Below are 15,835 nucleotides of genomic sequence, written 5' to 3'. Positions count from 1 at the left end.
GCAGGAATTGTGTAAGATTGAAGAGGTTAAATTTGGGGCAGCCTTTGATTTGCTTTATAAACGTGCCTTGGGTTTTTTTTTCTCCTTAAGGTTGGTTTATGCTTAGGCTAAGAGTTGTATAGCTTTTTGTTCAGAGAGCACGTGTCTTGGGTGAATGTGACTGAGAACTTACAAAGTTAGGTTGGAAAAAATTGGCTGTGTTTTGAGTTTGGCTAGTCCTCCTGTAGGCAGGTAACTGTGAAAGCATAATGTGAGTGCTAGCCCTGAGCTGCTTTGAAATGATGTTAAAGGAGCAAGGGGAGGGGGTCTGTGCAGTGGCTTAAACAGCATGCTGTTGTCAGCAGCTGTGGTAAAGTACTAGTACTGCTGGAGAGCAGGCTAAGATTATTGGCTAATAGCAGTATGGCATGGTACATGAGATTAATATGTATGTTCTTATCACAGATGTTATTTCAGAGCATGATTACACGGTGATGTGCATGACAGTTACTATTTGGATTTGGTTTCTTACTGTGGCTTACAGTGACCCATTTCATTGTAATAACCAGATGCACATTTCAGCTCCGTGCCTGCCTTGCAGTCAACTTGATAACTTCACCTTGTTACTGCTCCCTTCCAAATATGTATTTATGCTCTGCTTTTGCAGTTTGTTTTAAATTGGTTAAAATGTTTGTAGGAATTTGTAGTAATTTAGTATTGAATAAAAGAAAGATTTTTTAACATAGAGAGCTGTAGTTTCATACTGTTCTGTTCTTTGTGTTAGAAACTGGACCAGGATCTTAATGAAGTGAAGGCTCGTGTTGAAGAACTGGACAGAAAATACTATGAAGTGAAAAATAAAAAGGATGAACTACAGAGCGAAAGAAAGTTAGTAATTAATTGAAATATGTCTGAATCTCACTTAATGTGAAGGACCCCAACAGTGTAGTTGTTAACATGGCATGTAGGTATGTTTTTTAAATGTAGCCATGTATGAACTCCTGCACTTCTTCCTGTTAGATTAGCAGTCTTTGAGAATAATAAGAATAAAAAAAAACCTTCAGACTACATGCATGCTTAAAATATTTTAATTATTTTTGTTCTATAGTTATCTATGGAGAGAAGAGAATGCAGAGCAACAAGCTCTCGCTGCAAAGCGGGAGGATTTAGAAAAGAAACAGCAGCTTCTCAGAGCAGCAACAGGAAAGGTAAGATACCTTGGATTTGAGAATTCCTTGTGGAAGCTTTTCTTCTCTTAAAGGACAAGTTATAGTCACATCTGAAAGATGTGAAAGTTACTTCTTTAGTATGGTCTTACTGTCATAATTAAGGTGGAGAAATTACATTTGTTAGCTGAATATTTCAAAATAGAAATATTTGAAAAATATTGGAAAAGAGTTTTGTAAGCTCAAGGTAATCAAGGAGATACAAGGAGACCAGGTAGAAATGAAATACTTTTAAAATGTCTTCCAAAGTCTTTTTGCTTTACAAAAACAGACCCTGAAAAGTGGGAGACTCAAATATTTAGGTATCTTCTGTTAAGGCTCTAAGTTAGTTAGCAGGAACTTGGTGAAAAAGAAGGTTATGACTTTCACAAAGCTAAAAGTAAAATGAATATTACCTCTATGTCTTTTAGTTGCAGTATGATAATGAGTTGTATTTTAACAGGCCATTTTGAATGGTATAGACAGCATAAACAAAGTTTTGGAGCACTTCCGTCGAAAAGGCATAAACCAGCATGTTCTAAATGGCTATCATGGTATTGTGATGAATAACTTTGAATGTGAACCTGCTTTCTACACCTGTGTTGAAGTTACTGCAGGGAACAGGTAATTACATGCTCTTTAGTGTTACAGTTTAGCTGTTGCTGCTGAAAATTTTACTACTTTGAACTTGAGCTCTTGTTCTTTTTTTGTCAAAGTGACTTCTATGCAGCATGATCAAACTGCTAGTCCTTCAAGAAGGAACTAAGACGAATCCTGCCTATTTAAAAATTAATCCTAGCTGCTCTTGTTCTTGTTTAAAAAAAACCCAAACAAACAGCAAAAACAAAAAAAGACCTAAATCAAAATTGCACAAAGACCCCCAAAAAATTCTCCAGACCCACATGCCTGATATTTACCAGAAGGGTTGGTGGTGAGTCTGAGCTATATTGAAAAAAGTGGATGGCATCCTCCTGTGGGAACTCTACAGGAAGCAGTGCTGATGTTTCAGTGATACAATCAATAAGAATTACTTCACTTACACTAGAAAATCTCATGGATGAGTATGGTCTCTAAACTGTCAAGCTGCTATTTAAAAGCTATCGGAAAAGGTGTTGAGTGTTAATGAGTCTATGTATAATGTGTGTTCTAGAAGTAAAGTGCTTGTCGAGTGATCTGCCACTTCCTGCAGCATCTGACACTTCAAATTAATGTAAATTGTCTTTTTGTGTGATCAGTCCTGTTCCAGTTCATGAGTAGTCATACAAATCTGTGTTCTAACAGAACGTAGATGGTAGCGTAAAGGCAGGGAAGAGGACAGTGGTGACGTGATCTTGCAAACTATCCCATAGAAATATTCTGAAATATTTGTGTCTTTGTGAGCAAGGGTGTCTCTTCAAAGTACTTCACGTTTTCTCTGATTCCTCCTGTGCCCCATAATTGGGAAGAAAGGAGTAAGTGAACTGAAGTTCAACTGGCAAAAGAAAGATGACTTGCTTCATCCCTCTGATGCTAGTCCCAGTTATGCAGAGGGAGATAGGAGATAGATGTAGTCTCTGTTGGTTGTGTACAGAGACATAAGATGCAGCCTGTGTAAATCCGTGAAAAGAAGGCTGAAGGTGGAGTGTTGGAGTGCTATGGAGGGCAGAGGTTTGCAGGTGAACCAAAAAAGGCAGTGTACACGATGACACTGTACACATTGAGTTGCTCATGTGACTGCAGTGTGGAATGTAAAATTCTCGGCTGATCCCATTTTAATGAAAATGAATAGTGTATCCACTTCCATATTCTAAAGGACAGACTTGAAGAGAAAACGCAGTGCAGGTTTATATTGATATATTATTTAAAGGTATGTGCATGCTTACTGTTCCCATGCAAATATGTTAGCGCCTTTTAGCACAGTGAAGTTTTGCTTATTTGTTGTTTGTGTTAATTAGGTTGTTCTATCACATTGTGGATTCTGATGAGGTCAGTACAAAGATCCTAATGGAATTTAACAAAATGAACCTTCCTGGAGAAGTTACTTTCCTCCCTCTGAACAAGCTGGATGTTAGAGATACTGCTTATCCCGAGACTAATGTGAGTTGCGGTTCATTTTGAGCTTTTCTCTACTTCATGATTACAAAACCTCGTATTTTGAGTTGTCTGTGTATACACTTACTGCACATCACTTGATTCGCTCTTGAAAGCCTGCAATTAAATAACACTTCTAATACATGGTTCCCAACAGAAAAAAAATATTATAGGAAGATACTTTCTTTCCTACCAGGTATTTGCTGTTCAGAGTTTAACTTCACCTTACAATTGGTGATACTAAAGAGAAGTAGAATTTTATTGTAACCTGATAATTGATAATTGTCTAAATGACTGAATCGTAGTTCTTGTCCATGGCAGCATTTGAGCTTCAAAAGCTGGAGAGCGTGTTACATGTTGCAGCCGTGGACAATTTCTCAGTTACTGGAAATGAGTTGTGCTTTTCTGTTTAAAAATGCATAATTAAACCTTCAGTGCAAATGTAAAAAGTAGTTCTGAAATACATTTCAAGAAAATACCTGCTCTCACTTAAAATTGTAGTAGTGAATTAATTGTGACAATGTTAACTGCTTCCTACAATAAACTTATTCTAAATTCTTTAAAAACAGATTTGTTAGTTTGTTTTCTCTCAGATAAGAAAAAATAAATAGGAAATGGTCATGATGTCTAGTGTGCTTATTTTGGGAGGGCTTTGCTAGTAAAATGGTGTTAATGTTTGTGTCCTCTCTACAGAAAGGAGTAATTTTTGGGGGGAGGAAAAGATTTTACTGCCAATCTGTGATACTTACTCAGCTTGTTTCAGTAGCAGTTTGATACTGGAGTGAGATTCGTGGCAGGCTCTTAGATATCTTAAGGCTCAAGCTTAGCTGTTTAAAGCTAAAATTTCAAAATCTAAAGTGTTTATGCGTTTGCCTTGGGAATATTCAGTCAGCATGCCATCCTTCTACCAACTGACAGCTGCTTATTTCCAAAGTATTTGTGATGTTGTAGATTGAGTTCAGGGTTTGACATCCTGTATGTAAATAATGGTATACACAGCTCCAATGTTAATATTCAGTGAATTCGAGATACGCTAAATCTTTAAAAATTCTTGTTATAAGGCATGTATTCTGTTTTTACTCTTGATGATAGTTTCTTTTTTTCAGGGCTCTCTTGAATTCTGTGTGTGAATTAGTTGCAATGTACTTGCTATATTTGTATCAGTATGATGTTCTCATTAAAATCACTGTCACTTCAGGATGCTATTCCTATGATCAGTAAACTGAGATACAACCCAAGATTTGACAAAGCTTTCAAACATGTTTTTGGAAAGACTCTAATTTGCCGTAGCATGGAAGTGTCTACCCAGCTGGCCAGAGCTTTCACTATGGATTGTATCACTCTGGAAGGTAAATTTTGCAATTTTATATATTATTTATTCTAGGAATTGGATCCCTGGAATCTCTGGCTTATTAAACATGGTCTATTAGTTTTGTCAAAATAAGTTTATTTTACATAATAGTATAGTTGACTGTGGTGCACTTGGATAAGTACAGTGCAACTACAGAATTTCTTTACATGAGTTGAATTTTCTTCTGATCTAAAAATTAGCTATGTATCTCCATCCTGAGAATTGTAAAGTGGATTAGGTTTCTATTCGTCCAACTTGTTTTATCCAGTTTAACTGGCATTCATTTTGCTGCAGTATTTATGGTCTTTTCCACAAACTTAAACCAGCGCTTAGGTTGCAAATGTATGGCCTTAATTACTGATAAGTGCCAGGTGAATTCTTCTGGATACCGGACACATGTACATGTTATGTTCTCTGAAATAATCTGTATCTCTTTTGTTACTTGCCTGTTCTTGGAGGGCAAATTCCCTGCAGGCTTATTGTTGTATTTTTGTCTCTTAAAGTCAGGTTGAAAAAATTCCTAAGGATGTCTGAGGAGGAAATGATTAATTTTTCAGTAATAGAATACTCTGCAAGCCACAGATGCTGCTAATTTCTCAGCCTCTCTTCTGTTTTCTTCTTCACAGAAGACACGAGGGTACTGCTAGGTGTTTGCGTTTTTCCCTTCATGTGTTGGGTTTTTTCCTTCAAGCTGCCTGGTTTCAGAAGTTAATTAAATGAAAAGAAACAAACAAGAAGTAGCTAATGCTTAAAGGAGATCACAGCAGTCTGTGTTGGTCTTGGGAAAGGAAATGCATTTTAAATTGAATACAGAAATAAACATTTCCCTAGTTACTGTAAACATACCTACCTGTTTCCTGATACTTGATACAGCGCTTCTGTAGGGTAGTTGAAATGTGCTAAATTGTGTTGCTGAAACTGCGCTGAACATTATGGACAGTTCATAATCTCGTTCTGTTATGCTCTTAGGTGATCAAGTCAGCCATCGTGGTGCTTTGACTGGAGGTTATTATGACACCAGGAAGTCTCGGCTTGAATTGCAAAAAGATGTTAGAAAGGCAGAAGAGGAACTTGGTGAACTTGAAGCAAAACTCAATGAAAACTTACGCAGAAACATTGAAAATATCCTTTTGTTCTTGGGGAAAGGTTGTGTGATGACAAAGTTTCTATTTTGTGGTTACAGTAACAGATGAAAAACAGGAGACTATCTTTTGTTAATGTTAGTAGCTGCGGCATTTGTTTTGACTATCGCTTGTGCAGTGTGGTTCTATATTTTAGTGTAGGGATCTTAGTAACAAAGAAATCAACGGTAAAACAGAAACAAAACAAAAACCCTGCATGTGAAAATTGCCATACAGCCAGTGGAAATAACAGTTTTTAAAACGTATCCATTGTTTATGTGCTGAATTGCATTCTTTCAGAAAAATCATTTTTAGGTCAGTGCAGCTACTTAAGCAATAGTTTCTAGGCATTCTGTTAATTTTTTGGTAAAACTTCGATACTGGGGAAACTTGACTGAAAAATAGTAGTTGACATTTGCTTCAGGGAGTGGCTGACGTTGTAGGCTTTGGTGGAAAGAGGAGCCTTAGTAATCTGTCCCCGTTAAAATTTGATCTTGATCTTTAAAACTTAGATGAGGTTAAACTTTAATTATGAACCTTTCTATTCCTTCTAGAGTTTGTTGTAGTAACCACTATAACCAGGTATTCATGTTATCTGTGTTAATCTTCACTGCTTCTTCTGACTCTGGCTGTATTTATAGTAGTTGTGTCCTGAATCGGTGTGTTACATAGCCCACTTATGCTGGGGGGAGGAGATGGAGAGCATTATATTACAATTAAGGTCTGAGTTGCATGACAGTCTTGGTCTTTTCAGTCTCTTTGTACAACAATGCAAGTAACTGTCACCTTTTCTTTTAACTCTTTTAACGCTGCAGTGTCCTTCTGAGATCTGGTATCTAGAATCCAGGGACAATGGACGTTTTATATATATATACACATACATATGGGGTTTTTTTCTCCATTATCCAGGTCATTCTGTCCTTTGAACTGTAGTCCTTTGTTTTTCTGACCTGCAGCAGTATATTAGAGACATTGTTTTGGGCAGCAGATAAGCAGAACACTGAAGCCTATGCTTAGATCCACAGCTGATTAGCAAAACTCTAAAATTATGTACCTATGTCTTAAGGCAGTGGAAGAATGTCGAAATGGTCTGTTAAACATGACTTAAACTGGCTGCACATGCACTAGCAATAATAAATGTGTAATAATTTGTGTATCCGCAGTTAACTATTTAAGTGCAGCATTTTCTCCTTCCTTAGATCTTGGTTTAAACTACAGATATGTAGGTGTGTGGTTTTAAAAGGATTTGTGCAGATGCTAATTTTAACGCTAATCCCAGTGTGCATTTGTACAGGTAGCCTGCTTTTTGTCCCTAGGAATGGGAGCTTGAATTCCTGTACAGATATGTAGGTGTGTGGTTTTAAAAGGATTTGTGCAGATGCTAATTTTAACGCTAATCCCAGTGTGCATTTGTACAGGTAGCCTTGTTTTTGTCCCTAGGAATGGGAGCTTGAAGTCCTGCTGCTTGTAGTTAAATTCCACAAGTACCTGTCAGAACCTTTGGCTTCAGTGTAACTTTACCTTTTAACCAGAACTACTATTTTGGAACTGAGAAATCTTTCCTGCTGTTGTTTAGGTCAAAATTTTTAGGCCCGAGTTTTTTTCTGAGGAGGTGTAGGTAGGGTTCTCTGTGGCATACCATTCAGCTGTGGTAGATCAGTGACTGTCGTAAGAGCTGTCACTGCAGTCTGACAGTAACTGTTAGAACATAATGCAAACAAACCTCAGTTACTTTCACAGTAAAATATCCATTCCCACTTCCTGTTCTGTAGCTCATAGTTTTCACAAAATGTTTAAGTGTGTAGTAAAATGTTTTACTGTAACCTCTGCTTTGGGGAATTACTTAGTTTTTAGGGCATTTAAAATGATGTCGTATTAAAACACGCATTGCAGTAGGAGTTAACTGGATGTTAGTGATTCAGCCTAAATAAAAGCAGAATCTTCTGCAAGCTCTGCACCGTGACTTATGCCATGGCATCAAAATTAGCACGAACAAGTTACGCTTTTTGCCTCAGAATTGAGTAAGGGATAATTGTATTGTTCTAACACTTCATTTTAAATGTAGGCCTCTGGTCTTCTATATTTTGTAAGATTTGAAGTTTCCTTACAAGTTCAAATGTTTCCCTATGTTCTTCTGAGTGCCTTGTTGTAAAACAAACAGCTAAATTAAGCTTTTCCCAATTGTTCTTGGTGTTGATAAGGGTTCTCAGGTTAACTTTTGTTGATTCCTCCTATACAACTGAATATTTTGGTTTTGTGGGGTTTTTGGTTTTTTGTTTTGATGGCAGGTGAATATGCCAAACAGAATAAAAATTGGAAGTATTAGTAGTATGAAATGCCTTTTAAAACATGGATAGAGTTTTCCTTAGCCCATGGTATGGATTAATAATGAGATTGACCAGCTAATGAACCAAATGCAGCAAATTGAGACACAGCAGAGAAAGTTCAAAGCCTCTCGAGACAGTATTTTGTCAGAGATGAAAATGCTGAAGGAGAAAAGGCAGCAGTCTGAAAAGACATTTATGCCGAAGGTATAGTATGGGGATATTGAAAGCTGTTACTAGTTTCATATTAATAGTCTCATTAATGTTACTGATAAACTTGCATTCCTTTCTGGTTAACATTATAATATAAAGAGATGACTACAGATCTGTCTCAAAAAAATGTTTGTGTAAACAGAAGTGTAATTCATACAAATCTGCAGATCATTTTGAGGAATGATTCTGTCATATCTGTTCTGTAGCAACGCAGTTTGCAGAGCTTGGAGGCAAGTTTACATGCTATGGAGTCAACTAGAGAATCATTAAAAGCAGAACTGGGGACGGATTTGTTGTCTCAGCTCAGTCTCGAGGATCAGAAACGTGTGGATGCTCTTAATGATGAAATTCGACAACTACAGCAAGTAAGGAAATGAAAATGTCCTTGCTGTTACATGTGGTACTTCTCTTCCCAGTAAACTTATTTTTGTCCTTTCTTATGAAGAGTCACTGATGAATATAGCATTAAGTAAAGTAGTGTTTCATCAGTAGTAGGTAGGCAAATTGAGTTTTCTCACCTGCAAAGTGTATTTGCATATTTTTCCCAAAAGCTGGGTCAATTTTACTAGCTGTGTTATGTGAGAATTATATATGTTTGAATCATCACAAGTTCCATGCTCCAGTTCTTGGACATTAAACCAATAAATACGAATAGATATAATCTGAAAGGAATAATGCACAGTGTGCAGAAAATAAAACAATGCCTTTAAGTACGTGGTAGATGAGATTATAAACTTGGGTTTTGTCTGACACCCACATTGCTGAAAAAATACTCCTCCTTAAGTATACTCTAAAGCTGTCCTGGGTTAAGAGTTGGATTCAGATGCTAATGCAGTTTAAGAAAGTTGCTGATTTGTATCGTTGACTTTACACTAGACAGCTGCAAAAATACTTGCCATTTGGTTCTTCCTACCTGTTAAAATTAGAGCAGCAGTCCAAAGAATTTTGTGACATTTTAGTACATAGAATTGTTGAAGAGTGGGGGTTCGTTTGTCTTATTTTTTTTAAGGAGTAAGTAGTTGTTTAGGAGTCAGTTTAGGCAATTAATAAACTTTTTTTTCAGGAAAACAGACAGCTTTTGAATGAGCGGATTAAACTAGAAGGCATTATCACAAGAGTTGAAACATATCTCAATGAGAATCTGAGAAAACGCTTGGACCAAGTGGAACAAGTAAGGATATTATCTTAAATGTGTTTTTGTAATCTGTGTTTCGTTTGTTACCAGGGCTTCAGTGTGTTAATCATTTGATAAATCCTTATTCGTTACCCTGCATTATCTGTAACAGGCTTTGTTTCCATGTTGTACTTAAATTTCAGCACGGTATTTTAGGTATATAGATTTTTACAGAAATCCTACTGTAAATAAACAGCTTATGTATAGATAGGACCATCATAATGACAGATTTGTTTGAAAATTCTCTAAAACTTTACTAAAATATTTACTGCATTTATTGGTAGAATAGCAGAAGATACCTTTTTTGTCTGGCTTATACTTCTGTTTCCTTGCATGCTTAAGCTTGGTGGCATTTACTTTGTCCCATAGGAACTGAATGAGCTTCGGGAAACAGAAGGTGGCACAGTTCTTACTGCCACAACATCAGAACTTGAGGCTATCAACAAACGAGTGAAAGATACACTGGCACGGTCAGATGGTTGGTAGCATCATTGTTTTTTTTTAAAGAAAATTCTCCAGGGTTTTGAGAATTAGTTTTGAGAATTCTGTTTTAGTATAGAACTAGACTAATATGAGAAGTAATCGTTAATTTCAACTATGTTCTAGTAGTTAGATAGCATGTAACAGATTTTTGGAACCTACTCTGAAAGATGAGTGAAACAAGATTTTGTGTATGTTCTACATAAAAGAAGGTGTCCACAATTGCACATTGTAATACCAGTAAGTATGCGTTAGTGATAACAGGCTTCAGGGCATAGTACTTTTCATACAAGCATGATCTTGTAGAGTTGTTCTGGATTTCGTCTAACCTATCTAAAACTAAGTTGCTGTCAAATAGGAAATAGCATCTGTGTGACTCAGACTTCTTTTGCTTCTCTTCTAGACTTTAACAATATGATCGTAGTATAATTGTTGGCTTTTTTAAGCCGTATACTCATGGGGAAGAAAAGAGAGGGATTTTCAGCTTTTGGTCTTAAAATGAATTTTCTGCTTCATAATAGATCTCTTTCTTTAGATTATCTTTGCTTCATAAATACTTGACTGGATAATTGCTGATTTTATGCAGGCATATAAGACTTACCACTGGATTTTGTGCTCTCACCCAATATTTCAGATCTGGATAATTCTATTGACAAAACAGAAGCAGGAATTAAAGAGCTTCAAAAGAGCATGGAACGCTGGAAGAACATGGAAAAGGAGCACATGGACGCTATTAACCACGATACAAAAGAACTTGAAAAAATGACTAACAGGCAAGGCATGCTCCTCAAGAAGAAAGAAGAATGCATGAAGAAAATACGCGAGTTGGGTTCACTTCCACAGGAGGCTTTTGAAAAGTATCAGACTTTAAGTTTAAAGCAGGTAATAAGTGTGTTTGGGTTCAGGTTCATGACCTGAAGTACTAGTGTCAGGTACACCTTGAGTGTCAAATGTAGCTGCAATTGCAAGTCACTTGATACGTTAATATTTTCCATTCACAGTTGTTCCGCAAACTGGAGCAGTGCAATACAGAACTGAAGAAATACAGTCATGTTAATAAAAAAGCTTTAGATCAATTTGTGAATTTCTCGGAGCAGAAGGAAAAATTGATAAAAAGACAAGAGGAGCTGGACAGGGGCTACAAATCCATCATGGAGCTGATGAATGTCCTTGAGCTCAGGAAATATGAGGCTATTCAGCTGACTTTCAAACAGGTAACAAAAGGCAGCAATTGCAAAGATACTGGTGCTTAAATGAAATTGTCCTGTTACGTAGCCGCTCTGTGGGAAGAAGTAAATATTAAGAATATCCATTCTATAATAATAGAAAGCAGTGTCATGTAACTTAAGGTTTGTGGGTTTCTTTAAATACTGAAAAGAAATAGGCAAGCGTTTTAAATAGGTGCATGTCTTGGTTGTGTTACAACTCTAGCTTTGCTTTAAACTTCTTAAGATTTCCTTTCTGATGAACCTCCTTTTACTACGTACAGCCTCTTCTGGGAGATGTCTGGTAAAAAACTGCATTAAATCTGTTCTCCAGATTTAGTGAAAGTAATACCTAGTGTTAACACGGGTTCTTAACGACAGGGTGTGTGAAGTCTTCTCTTAGAAGATCATTTGCTTAACTGAGATCTTGTCTGAAGTTTACTGAAATAGGTCATACTTGCCTTTGCTGCTGTGTTTTAGTTCTATCACTTTCTTGAAAACAATTGTGAAAATTCTCATATTACAAGAAGAGTTGGCCTAGGTGTTTTTAAACCGAGCTCTGTATAGTGCATGTTTCTCACTTGTGCTGAAGAATGAATGTGGATCACTGCTTTGAAGCAGATACTTAGTGTGGTGATGTCTGCATTTGAGCTCGCTGTGTAAAAACGAGCTGGTATATTGACTGTTTCTTTTCCAGGTGTCAAAAAATTTCAGTGAAGTATTCCAGAAGTTAGTCCCTGGTGGCAAGGCCACGTTAGTGATGAAGAAAGGAGATGTGGAGGGCAGCCAGTCCCAGGATGAGGGTGAAGGCAGCACCGAGAGCGAGAGGGGATCTGGGTCTCAGAGCAGTGTTCCATCTGTAGACCAATTCACTGGAGTTGGCATAAGGGTAAAAAAAAATACTTGTTTCAGTACTGTGAATGTTTGTTTAGATTGCCTTTTAGCTGTATTTTTTAAAGTCAACTTTGAATTGGTCCTGTTTATTTACTGTAACAGCAAGGGGTGTTGTGGTTTAATGTTTTGAAATCATTTTGCTGTTGCGTTGTTTTCCTAGGTATCGTTCACAGGGAAGCAGGGTGAAATGAGAGAAATGCAGCAACTCTCAGGTGGACAGAAATCCTTGGTGGCCCTAGCCCTGATATTTGCTATCCAGAAGTGCGATCCAGCTCCATTTTACTTGTTTGATGAAATCGACCAAGCCTTGGATGCCCAGCACAGAAAAGCTGTTTCAGGTGACTCTCTACCTTCACTCGTCTTCACTGTGGTTGAAGGCAGTAGCGTGTCTTCTCATCTCTGATGATTAAGATAAAAGCTTTTAATCATAAAGGCACATTTTTTAATATCCCAACACATGTTAGAATTGAACTTTGTGCCTTCTGAAGCTCTCATGAACTTGATTTGAGGTAGAAGCTCTATGTTACTTACTGTCTCTAAAGGGTCTCCTTGCTACACTTCAGTGCGGTGGAAATAAGTCCTGTTCTGAAGTGTAGTTTGATTTTAGAAATGAACTTTTAGTTCATTCCATTGTTGGAAAAGGGCTTACTGTGTTTTTCATCGTAGAAGTTTAATACCCCACTGCTTTTGCAGATTTGTCATGATTGACATTGGAATTAATGATAATACAGGTCTTTAAGTTTTCTAAGGAATCCTTTCTTGGTTTGTGGGTTCTTTATTTTATTAACCAAAACCTCATTTTGAATAAGGAATAGCAAACTCTTTGCCTGTCTAGTATTAAGTTTGTCCTGCTTTATGGAAAATATTACAATAATTTTTGTCTTCTTTTTTAGATATGATTATGGAACTAGCTGAACACGCCCAGTTTATTACAACAACTTTTAGGCCTGAACTGCTTGAGTCAGCTGACAAGTTCTATGGTGTAAAATTCAGAAACAAGGTAAATAATGCATTTTAGTTACGGTATTTACCAAGAATCTTAGCAGGTTGTGACTTAACTCTTGTTAAGTCAGATTGAACTCTTGTTAAGTCAAGTTAACAAAGTGAATCAGTCTTATTTCAGTGATGGATTTCTAGTTATCTGGCAGTCTTGTGTAAAAGTTCTCTGCCTGCTGGGAAGGAACTTAAATATCTACAGATGTCCTTGTCATGTTCTTTAAAGGAAATTAGAAATTGGTCATAGGCCTGTTGCTGTGTCTTGGAGCCTTCAGAATTCTGTCTGTCCTATTCTGTGGGAGATACTGTAGTAACTGTATTCTTCTTTTTGTTCCACCAGGTTAGTCATATCGATGTGATCACAGCAGAAATGGCCAAAGACTTTGTAGAAGATGACACCACGCATGGTTAAACAAAACTGTACTTACGGCCTGTTTGGAGGATGTGTATAGTGCTGTGTTTATGCCAGGGACCTGTAAATTTAAAATAGGAAGTATTTAGTCCTTGTTTAAAATAGTTTTTTGAACACAGGTTTTAACCAAGACCCCAGAAAGCGTAGTTTCAAAGGAGCTCGAGTATCCATTTTGTCTCTGTTGCTGTATTTTATAAGATAATTGTTAACGTTACCTTTATACAGTATCTGTAGTTTGGGAATTTTATTCTCCTTCCTCAAATCTTTTGTAAAGTGTCTGTTGCTGTTTTAAAGCTTTTGAGAAAGTGTTAGCTATTCCTTCTTAAGTATGATTTTACCATTTATATTGCCTCACACTTTTTTTTTAATGGCTTCAATTAAAATGGTTGGTTTTATTGCTGTAAGTTTTTTGTTCATGTTGTCCGTCCTTAGAGGATTCCACTACGATATGGAGTAAGTACTATTGGTCATATTGGAGCTGTGTGTTTCAGAAGTAGGACACAAAGCAATTCTTTCAAGCCATTCTTTATTCTCTTCCCCCCGCCCCTTTTTTTTTTGTGCATTGCCAATGTCATCAGAAAACCACCCCAAATCTGTGCTTGTCCAAATCCACAGTGTTCTAGTTATTGAATTGAAAAATACAAGTATGAGAAGATAATGAGGAGTCAGAAAAGACCCTAGAACTGTATCAAGATAATTCACAGCCCCCTCTTTTCTTTCTGGCACCCTGGCCAGTGTAACATTCCCTCCATCATATCCCTTCCATCAGAGAGACCAGTGTAACTTACCCGAGTGATGGTCACCAGTCAAAACGCGAGTCTTTTCCTGCTGTCTGGGCTTTTGGCAAAGGGCTATCAAATAATTTGATGGGTTATTCTGGAAAAGATAAGGTTTTACCATGAACCACATATTTCATAGTTGGCAAAGCAGCTGCAAAGACAAGATCAGTTGGTGTTGCTGCAGTCTATATATAAAAATAAAATAACCTTAAACAGTACCTTATGTAAATTTAAATAGCACGGTGAGAAACAGAGAAGTTGTGTGCTGCATTGACTCTGCAGGGCACTGCCGGTGAAGCAGAAGTGTAAAGCTCTCTGGTGGGTCTTCATCTGCCAGCACCCTTGCTCCCCGCCCCCAAGAGCTTCAGGAAGTGCAGGAGAAGAGGCCATGAACTGATTGATTGCAGTCTCCTGAGCTGAGGAGTGCATGTTCCTGCTGTTCAAGGCAGGGGAAGAGAGGAGTGCTAAAGGTGGTACGGAGTAACTTCCCCAGGGAGCGGTAACCATGTAGGAAATTACTACCTGCGTTAAGTCTTAAGCCAGAAGGAGGAGGCTTAACAAAGCTTCTACAGCTCTAGGGAGTCACTGGCTACATAGCAGACTGCTGTCAGTGAGGAGAGGGTCGGGGACAAAACATGAAACTCACTCTTGAAGCCAAAGTAACCCCTGTGACCCCAAAATTTTTAGCATGTTGAATAGACTTTGAGAACCTGAAGAATTTGGGATTTGTCCTCTGCATACAGAGGTCTGCATATGCTTTAGGGTGGCTGCAAAGCAGAACAGTCCTCACGGGTGAAACAAGTGAGTTCAAAGTCCACAGAAGGACGTAAAGAACCTGGCTACAGGTTCATCCCTAAGGTTACTGGTTCCGTGCCGTGTGATCCAGGGTACGCTGGAAGGGTGCGCTGGAGGTCTGTGATCTGTGGCCATCAGGTGGATTCCTTGGCCTGTGGTAGGAGCAGGCTGCGCTCCCAGCGAACGCACTAGGCTGGGCAGCGCTAGGGGGGCAGCCAGACAGTTGTTTCAGCATTGGAAGACAAACAGGTCGTGAAGCTAATTACTGTGCTCCTGAAGAAGAGTCATACCAAATCCATCTAAGACTGATCGTGTGTTTTATCAAGTAATCTCTTAAGTGGGAGAACGTTAGTAGGGCAGAGTTGTGGTGGTGGTTTTGTTGCGCAGTGCCCAGCGTCCCAGATCCTCAGCGCAGCTGAGTAACTTGAGTAATTCCAGCTGTTTGGAATTTTTCTCTGGGTAGAGCCCAGCATTAAGTTGTTACCAAGCTGGTGGAAACACGACTGAATTGTGGACAAGTTAAGAACAGACAAGCCTTTAGCTATCAATTCCTGGTCTGCTGAAGACCAAGGTTTAGAACTACTTGCACAAAACTTGGGAGATGATTATCAAGACTTTCCAGATCCTTTTTGAAGGTAAGTTTTGGGGGAGGGGTGGTGGTTTGGGGTTTGTTGTTGTTTAAGCTTTTGAAAGTGGCCTATCTAGAGAGGCTGCTTTTTAAGCTGCCGCCTTGTTTTCCTGTGAGCACAGCCCTTCCCACGTGCTCGTCCTCAGTGGTGTGACACCTCTGCTGGGCAGCCATATCCTGCAAGAGTGAAATAGCTGAATGGCAGCAGT

The 15,835-nt window shown here is 38.1% G+C and overlaps 1 protein-coding gene across 1 annotated transcript in view; it reads left to right on the top strand.

Moving 5' to 3' along the window:
• Window positions 1-13,828, top strand: part of SMC3 (structural maintenance of chromosomes 3) — a gene marked incomplete at its 5' end in the record, with an annotated part of 22,590 nt that extends 8,762 nt beyond the window's left edge. The window contains 16 exons of the mRNA XM_010136847.1: window positions 764-867; window positions 1,088-1,187; window positions 1,648-1,808; window positions 3,119-3,260; window positions 4,453-4,603; window positions 5,575-5,729; window positions 8,108-8,257; window positions 8,470-8,628; window positions 9,327-9,434; window positions 9,807-9,915; window positions 10,552-10,799; window positions 10,919-11,131; window positions 11,820-12,011; window positions 12,177-12,354; window positions 12,910-13,016; window positions 13,353-13,828. Coding sequence (XP_010135149.1) covers window positions 764-867; window positions 1,088-1,187; window positions 1,648-1,808; window positions 3,119-3,260; window positions 4,453-4,603; window positions 5,575-5,729; window positions 8,108-8,257; window positions 8,470-8,628; window positions 9,327-9,434; window positions 9,807-9,915; window positions 10,552-10,799; window positions 10,919-11,131; window positions 11,820-12,011; window positions 12,177-12,354; window positions 12,910-13,016; window positions 13,353-13,424 — 2,349 coding nt within the window. The remainder of the gene's footprint in view (window positions 1-763; window positions 868-1,087; window positions 1,188-1,647; window positions 1,809-3,118; window positions 3,261-4,452; window positions 4,604-5,574; window positions 5,730-8,107; window positions 8,258-8,469; window positions 8,629-9,326; window positions 9,435-9,806; window positions 9,916-10,551; window positions 10,800-10,918; window positions 11,132-11,819; window positions 12,012-12,176; window positions 12,355-12,909; window positions 13,017-13,352) is intronic.
• Window positions 13,829-15,835: the final 2,007 nt, after the last annotated feature.

Source organism: Buceros rhinoceros, unplaced genomic scaffold (genome assembly GCF_000710305.1).
Source record: "Buceros rhinoceros silvestris isolate BGI_N320 unplaced genomic scaffold, ASM71030v1 scaffold18465, whole genome shotgun sequence".
NCBI classification, from domain to species: Eukaryota; Metazoa; Chordata; class Aves; order Bucerotiformes; family Bucerotidae; genus Buceros; species Buceros rhinoceros.
This window is presented reverse-complemented; position numbering and strand designations above follow the sequence as displayed.